General features: G+C 47.4%; 1 protein-coding gene across 1 annotated transcript in view; it reads right to left on the minus strand.

The window, feature by feature from the left end:
• The window catches only part of SH3BP5 (SH3 domain binding protein 5), a 71,854-nt gene extending 63,847 nt beyond the window's left edge, over window positions 1-8,007 (minus strand). Inside the window, exons 1-2 of the mRNA XM_081287000.1 lie at window positions 7,681-8,007; window positions 5,880-5,942 (exon numbers count right to left, since the gene is read on the minus strand). Of these exons, the coding sequence (XP_081143126.1) occupies window positions 5,880-5,942; window positions 7,681-7,821 (204 nt within the window). The 5' untranslated portion in view covers window positions 7,822-8,007. The remainder of the gene's footprint in view (window positions 1-5,879; window positions 5,943-7,680) is intronic.
• Window positions 8,008-8,386: the final 379 nt, after the last annotated feature.

Here is an 8,386-nt window from a genome sequence, read left to right on the forward strand (position 1 = left end):
TCTGCCAGGTCTAGAATTTGCTGCCAGCCTCAAGAAACAGTTACCACTTCCCCTGTGCCACTTACTGCTTTGAACACTGCCTACCACTTTCTTCTGAGCATGACTGACCTCTTTGATCTTCTTCCTGTAAACACGTGCACCCTCAGAAGGTCCTGGAGGAGGAAGCGCCCGGGCCATGACAACACTATTCTTTAATAAAGGAATTCTTCCCTTCCGACTTGTGCTCATTCATTACAGAGAGAATTCCCCACCCCCACCTTCCCCCTCCTACCTGACTTCCCAACCTTCAAACAGAGATATTTTCGTTTCTGTTCTGTTTTTGTTTGCTGGTTTCTGGAATGTAGCGAATGGGGAGGCTGAGTTCTGGGTGCAGCAGGCCTTAGGCGGAGGGGGATAGAGATACCCAGAATCACGTCCAACCACCATGCAAGACTGCTCCAAAAACTGTTCCCTCCTGGGCTGGGGATGTGGCTCAAGTGGTAGCGCGCTTGCCTGGCATGCGTGCGACCCGGGTTCGATCCTCAGCACCACATATAAACAAAGATGTTGTGTCCGCCGAAAAACTAAAAGAATATTAAAAAAAAAAAACAAAACTGTTCCCTCCTGAGCAGTGAGGAAATAACACGAATATGTGCAATTAACTGCTGTCTCCTGAGGAAGGGAAGGCTGGAGAAGTCAGCTTTTGATCACATGGAACTGAAAATGGCAACCAGGTCCTGCTGTGTCCTTCCCTCACCCCATGTCACCGGCTTCAAATAGCCTACCTTCTAGCAAACAAGGGAAAACGAGAACACTATGCACAGCTGACAGTGGCGCACGCCTGTCATCCCAGAGCTCAGGAGGCTGAGGCAGGAGGATCGCGAGTTCACAGCCAGCCTTAGCAAGGCCCCAAGCAACTCAGTGAGACTGTCTCTAAATAAAATATAAAAAGGGCTGGGGATGTGGCTCAGTGATTAAGCACCTTAGATTCAAAAACTAAAAACACCCCACTGTACATATAAACATACAAGTATATATGTTCACATCGAAAAATATATATTCATATTGGCATGGAATATTGCAAATCTTGATTCTAATTAGATTTAGAAAGTTTCTGTGCAGCATCTTTTAATAAACACTTGAAAGAAGATGGCTGCACATCCCATGTGTTTTTAAATTACTTCAGCATATTGTCTTATTACTCACCGGGGCATGGCTGCTACACATCTATGATCCATTTATTTCTGTCTCAACCTTCTCTGTCCTTTACTCACCCCCATCAGGACAAGGCCCCCTGCTGGCCCTCAGCCATGCCTGGCCATGGTCTCAAGGTAGCACTGGCCTTTCTAGCTGGAATGTTCTTCCCCACGTGACCCTGAGGCTTGTTCTCTCCAGACAGACATCAAGGTCAGGCCCAGATGTTTAACACTGCATCTCCCTCCCTCCCCTTGCCCAAGATTCCCTTAAGCCTGTCCTACACTGGCTTTTTCTTCTTAGCATAAATCACCATGGAACCTACTATGACTTTTATCAGTTTTTCCCATTTCCTCTCCCTTTTAAGCTTCAAGGAGACCAGGAGTTCTGTCCATTCTCTTCACTGTTCTCTCCCCCTCACTGAAAACTGTCCCTAGAACATAGTAGATATTTAATGAATACTTAGTGAAATGCTGGGTGCGGTGGCACATGTCAGCCATCCCAGCGGCTCAGGAGGCCGAGGCAGGAGGATGGCGAGTTCAAAGCCAGCCTCAGCAACTTAGTGAGGCCCTAAACCAACACGGTGAGACTCTTTCTCTAAATAAAATATAAAAAGTGGTTGGGGATATGGCTCAGTGGTTAAGCACCCCTGGGTTCAATCTCAGGCACCAAAAAGAAAAAAAGAAAAAAGAAAAAAGACATAGCCAATCCTCTTTATTCGCAGATTCCATGTGTGAACCCGTCTACTCACTCAAGTTTATATGTAACCCCCCAGAAATAATACTTGTGTTTTCCGGTTCATTCACAGACACAGACTAGTGGAAAATTTGAGTCTCTTCACAGGCACCTTCCTGGCCAAGGTCAAAGCAAGGAACACTCTGCCTTCTAGTGTCAGAGCTCATCAAGTATCCTTGTAGTGGTCTATTTAGTACCATGTTTCTATACTTGTGGGGTTTGGGGGTGATCCTGTTAAAAGAAAATGACGCTTAAAGGGCTGGGGATGTGGCTCAGAGCCCTGGGTTCAATATCTGGTGCCAAAAAAAAAAAAAAAAAAAAAAAAAGTAAAGTAACCAGAGGCTCAGAAGAACCTAACTCTAGATTTCCCCTGGAATCAGTATTTGCCAATTCAGGAGTCACCCCAGCTGCTCGATCCATGGGCTGGCCACTCTTTGCACATGGATGCTCTCCTGCCACAGGTTTCAGGTGTCTCCATGACCTCACTCTCCTACTCTAGTTATGATGGTCATTACCACCCACCTCTCTGTTCCCCACTCCAACTAAAATGTAGACCCCTTATGAGCAAAGCCTTTATCTTATTCACCCAAGCATCTGAGGTGGCTAAAAAGGTGCCCGACACAAATGTTGGTGTCCAGTACTTGACTGAAAGAATACAGCCCATGACTAAGGCTCAGATACACAGACAGCCCTCTCCTCCAGACTCCAGCAGCATGACTGAGTGACAAGAAACACCAGTTAGACAGGTGCTGCCCAGGGCCATGAGTGGCTACCGAGTTGTCAAAAGTGGCCAGTCCCAATGGAAATGTGCTCTAAGTATAAACTACGCACAGTTCTTGAAGACTCAGTACCAAAACATATGTGAAATATCTCTGCATGTGCTAGATTAGCATACTACTACCGCATGACACACCAGTCCTCAATTTTTTATATTGATTCCATGTTGAAATTACACCATCTTGGTCTTCCAGGTTGAACAAAATTAAAATTGGGGGCTGGGGTTGTAGGTCAGTGGTACAGCATTTGCCTAGCATGTGTGAGGCACTGAGTTCAATCCCCAGCACCACATAAAAATGAACAAAGAAAATAAAGCTATTGTGTCCACCTACAACTAAAAAAAAAATTTAAATTTAAATTAATTTCAGCCTCTGCCCTTACACACATACTTGTTAATGTGTCTACTAAGGATTCTCCTTCTACGGCCTTGTATTTTAGTTCTTCGAGTCAGTCTTGGTTATAACACAAGGCAGCCAGCCAGCCACACAACCAAGCCCTGTCCACCCTCCAGCTCACCCCACATGGGACTCCCCATGCTCTCCGGAGCCAGGCAGGAAACACCTGTCCAGTGGCTTCCTGTGACAAATACCTAAGTATATTCACAAATGGAATTCGGAAATCAGGGCTAAAAATGAGTTTAACAAATGAACCGATTTCACCCCCAAAAGGTAAGCACCATGAGGACCGAGATATGGGGCCATCTTGATCAATACCTAGAACAGTGGCCAGAACGCAGTAGAGAAATAAACCAAATTCTTTGCTTTAGAAAAAAAAAGACGACTATTATTTCAAACTTGTTTACTTATATTTGAGAGCAGAATAGAAGAGCTAAAGGGGATCTAAAGAATGCAAAATGTTGGGGTCTGGGATAGGATTCTGGGCTCTTCCACATCATTAAATCATGACCTCGTCACTCCAGGTCAATGGAACTTTCTATGACGATGCCAGAGTTCTCTGTTCTGCCCAATACAGTGGCTTCTGAGCTTTTAAGACCTGGCTGACAAACTTTTTTTTTTTTTGGTGGGGGTACTGGGGATTGAACTCAGGGGCACTCAACCACTGAGCCACATCTCCAGCCCTTTTTTATATTTTATTTATAGAGACAAGTTCTTGTTGAGTTACTTAGGGCCTCGATAAATTGTTGAGGCTGGCTTTGAACTGTGATCCTCCTGCCTCAGCCTGCTGAGCTGCTGGGATTATGGGATTACAAACGTGAAGCATCACACCCAGCTGGAACTGAACATTTAATCTTATTTAACTTTAACCTAACTAGTAATGGGATACACATGGTACCATACTGAACTGCAGAGCTCTGGGCTGTTGTAACAGGACAAGAGAAAGCTTGGAAACAAAAACAAACAAACAACAAAACATTTAACAACAACAAAAAAAAACATTTTGTAAGTCTGGGTGTGGTGGTCCATGCTTATAACCCTAGTGACTTGGTAGTCCAGGGCAGGAGGATCTCAAATTAAAAGCCAGTTTCAGCAATTTAGCAAGACTCTCAGCAACCCGGCAAGACTAAGTCTCAAATAAATAAATAAAAGGGCTGAGGATTTAGCTCAGTGATAGAGCACACCTGAGTTCAATCCCCAGTACTACAAAAAGAAAAAAAAGAAATTACTCTGAAACATTTTATAAATGCTAATGTCCTATAGGAAAGGTAGGGACTTTGTTGTTTAAAGTATTAGAAATCAAGATCAAGGGCTGGAGTTGTGGCTCCAGTACTTACGAGGCACTGGGTTTGGTTCTCAGCACCACAAAAAAAAAATAGATATTGTGTCGCTGGGTGCAGTGGTGGACGCCTGTAAGCCCAGCAGCTTGGGAGGCCGAGACAGGAGAATTGGGGGTTCAAAGCCAGCCTCAGCAACAGTGAGGCGTTAAGCAACTCAGTGAGACCCTGTCTCTAAGTAAAATATAAAATATAAAATAAGGCTGGGGATGTGGCTCAATGATTGGTCCCCGAGTTCAATCCCCAAGACCACCCGACACACACACACACACACACACACACACACACAAAGATATTGTGTCCATCTACAACTAAAGATATAAAAAAGAAATCTGAGAAGCTTTAATTGTCCAAGTTCACAAAAACTCAACTTAGCAAAAGTTGGGTGGAAATGAAATAAACATGTTTTACTTTACTTGAAGGGTAGCTAGGGTTGATGAATTCCCAAGATCAATTGGAATGAGGGGTCAGTGACAGATAAGCCATCACATAGCTCAAAGCAACAAGCCTTTTAATTCACACTGCCACAGGCAGATCTGGTACCTCTAGGGCTACACAGGCCATCAGAAATCACAGCTGCCAGTGAATTCCTGATAGATTATATTCCTATTTCCCCACACCCTCACTCTGGAGACCCAGATGTTTCTTGCCCTTTCTGCTGACCTTTATTGCTGGCTCTCCTACTACAGAAATAGGTTGTTGCAACACCTCCCTGCTAACCCTCAGTCCTGACATTCACTCACAGGCTCGAGGCTATCAACAGAGGTTGTTCACATTTGCTGACAGACAGTAAAAAGCAACCTTTCTGCAAAGGGGTGGAGGCTAATTGGTAGCTGGGAAGAATGCAAACTTGTTTACACTCAGGCTGGAAAACGTTCATGAAATTCAAATCAAGCTCTTGTCTCCCAAGATTTTTTCCCAGCAGGAAAGCCCTTCCCAGTCCAAACATCTTTTCATTACCATTAAGATAATTATATCCTGCATACAATCAGACAATCAAGAAATGAGCAGGGAAGTGGAAAGAGGGGTGAATTGTTAGGACAGGAAAAGTAAAAATCTCGTAGGAGACTGAGGAACACTTCCAAGTGCAAATAGAAGGAACTGCCCTAAAATATTCAAGGGATTTTTGTGACCTCATTCATTCTTCTCTACTAAAGAGTTCCACTGATTTCCCTCTCAGTCCTTTGAAGCTTTTCAGACACTGAAATCTGGGGCTTAAGCAGTTGTGTAAGTTCTGCACAGCCCTTGGGTTTGGCCCCATGGAGCTTCCATAATGAAAACCATGCGAAATTGGATCCACATGCGTTCCTCCCACAGACTGGTGTATTTTATTCTGTCAGACGCACACTCTGCTGTTGCTCAACTCCCAAGGAGTGGACTCCAGCCATCACCCTCCAGCTATTAGAACAAACCCGTGTGATTGACAGGACTTCACCCAAAACAGGGACCCAGCTCTCTGTACCTCAAGTTCAGTCTCTCGTCTGTTGATATCATCCGTAGATTGGTTTAACTTCTCCAGTTCTCCCTAGCAAAGAAAACAGAAAAGAGATTGAAGGGATCAGCTTTTGTTTCTCTTTTAACTGAGTCCACGCCCGACTAATTTGCAAGACCAGTGAAAATAGTGGAGGCTCCACTGGAAGAGCAAGTTGTCAACATTTCTAAAAACTTCTCGATGGTGACGTCCTTTCTGACAACGGCTTAAGGTCCTAGGAATTTGTCTTTCCTTGGAAGGTCAAATATCTATTGCAGGTATGTGCCTTCAGGTAAACTCACTGGTTATAAATAGTTTAGCAACACATAATAGCAGCATCATATGCCTTAAGGCAAGAACTTGGCAATTACCAAAAAAAAAAAAAAAAAAAAAAAAAGCAAACCAAGCCAAAAGTATAAACCCAGTGAAATCGTTTAAATCAAGGAACAGCCTTCTAGTATCAACTCATCAGTGGTCAAATATTTTCCTATAACAAAAATTTTAAAAATGTTAACAGCCAAATATTCAAATTAACTACTTTTTTAAAAACTTGCTTCTCAATAAACATGTTACAAAATGTCAGTTTGTAACAAGTACCAAACATGAAGTTAACTCATCTTTACTGTGCAAAGGATCTTGCGAACTGAATTCTCCACTAAGAACATAAGATTTAGTCGTCCAAACCAATGAATGTAATTAACAGAATCATTCCTAACACAAAGATTGTTTCCACCTGATCTTCATCTTGTAAATCCGCCAAAACAATTCATTTAAACCCCAACCACTGAGTTAAGCGAGCTTTCAATTGACCTGTACTAATAAGAATCAATTAGGGGTTCAGAGAGTATAGTTTAAAGCAGTATTTTTTAAAAATATTATTTATGGCAAAGGTAGAAAAACGAGTCTGGCAAAGGTAGAAAAACGAGTCTTGCAAAGGAATTTGCTGTGCTTTTTTGCTCAGGGGGGTGAAGAGGTTAAGCTGTCACTCCACGATCTCGGCTTGGCAATTGTTTTTTAATTATCTCTCCTGGAAATGGAGGCTCAGAAAGCCAGGCTATTCCCCTCGCCGCCTCCACGCGTCAGCTTTGCGCATCAGCTGTCCTGATTTCTGTTCCTACCCGATCTAACAAGGAAAAGCTGGGTTTTAAACCATTTCAGGCCGAGAGGAAGGTGGACAATAAACCCCTCCGGGTGTTAACAATGAATCGAAGGAGAATGAGCGCTCAGGCCCAGCACCCCGGCCAGGTGAAGGCTCTAGCGGCCCAGGGCACCGGTGCCAACCCACGCTGCAGGGGCGGGCAACGCCCACCCGGTGCGGTCGCCGGCCCGCCCACGGTGCCCGCCGCCCACGCGGGCTGAACAAGGTCCCTCTTGGTGCCAGGAGGCTGGGCAGTGCCAGGGGCGCCGCGAGCCTGGCCCGGCGTACCCCGAAATCCTCGCTCCTCGGGCCCCCGCCCCCCTTTTCCCTTTGTTGCACATCCACCCGAACCGCTGGCACGCTGCAGCGACCCCCAGGTCCCGCCGAGGGTTTGCGGGGCGGTTTGCGGGGGGGGGGGGGGGGGGAGGTTCCCGCAGGATAATCGGGCCGCGTCCACGCAGGCACTGCAGCCGCCCATTGGGGGAGACTGGGCAAGGGGGGTATCTAGACCCTTGCTTCTCGCTCCTGGCCCTACGCAGCCTCTATCCAGAACCGCGGACGCTGGAGGGCTGCGAAGCGGGTTTACGTGTAGACGCCGACCTCCGCTGCAGCCCTGGCGGAGACGGGATGCGGGACGCCCCGCGCGCTCCCTACCTGTATCCGGGGGTCCACCTCTTCCTCCTCTTCCAGCCCCTGCTCCATCCCTTCTTCCTCCTCCTCCTCCTCCGCGTCCCGGGCTGGCGGCAGGAGCTCTGCCGGCTCCTCCGCGCGGCTCCGCTTCAGCGCCGCGTCCATGCGGGCAGCCCGCAAGCTCCGCAGCCGGGATGCCCCGCGGCCGGCGCGCCAATCGCTCAGTGGCTCGGAGCCGTCCCCCGAAGGGTCGCGGCTGCCGCAGGCTCTGCTGAAGACGCCTTGCCACAGCCGGGCACGGTCGGGGAGCCACCGCGGCTGGCCGATGCGGATCCCTCCGGCCCCGGCGGAGTGGCGCGGAGGAAATGGGCGCGGCTGCCCCCTTTCTGCCGCGGCTGTCAGCGCAGCTGCGCCCCGCTCCGCCCCCGTCCGGCCCGGGCCGCCCAGCCCTCCGCCAGCCCCAATTACCCAGGGCTCCGTCACAAAAAGCCCAGCTAGCTGAAAATCACCAGGGTGCCGCCACCTCGTTGTAAATGAGCAGCATGAATGTATCACGCACTACGCAGCCCGGGGCCGCCTGCTTCATGGGTTTCCACCCTCCTTCCTCCCTGGGACCAATTGAGCGTATAGAAAGAAAGTTTGGGGTATTTCCACTCTCTGAAATCACCTTTAGAAGCCAGAACTCAGTGACTCTGGACAAGATCCAAGCCTTGCTCAAAGACCGGAACCC

This window comes from Spermophilus citellus (genome assembly GCF_964194105.1).
Source record: "Spermophilus citellus genome assembly, chromosome: 3".
NCBI lineage: Eukaryota > Metazoa > Chordata > Mammalia > Rodentia > Sciuridae > Spermophilus > Spermophilus citellus.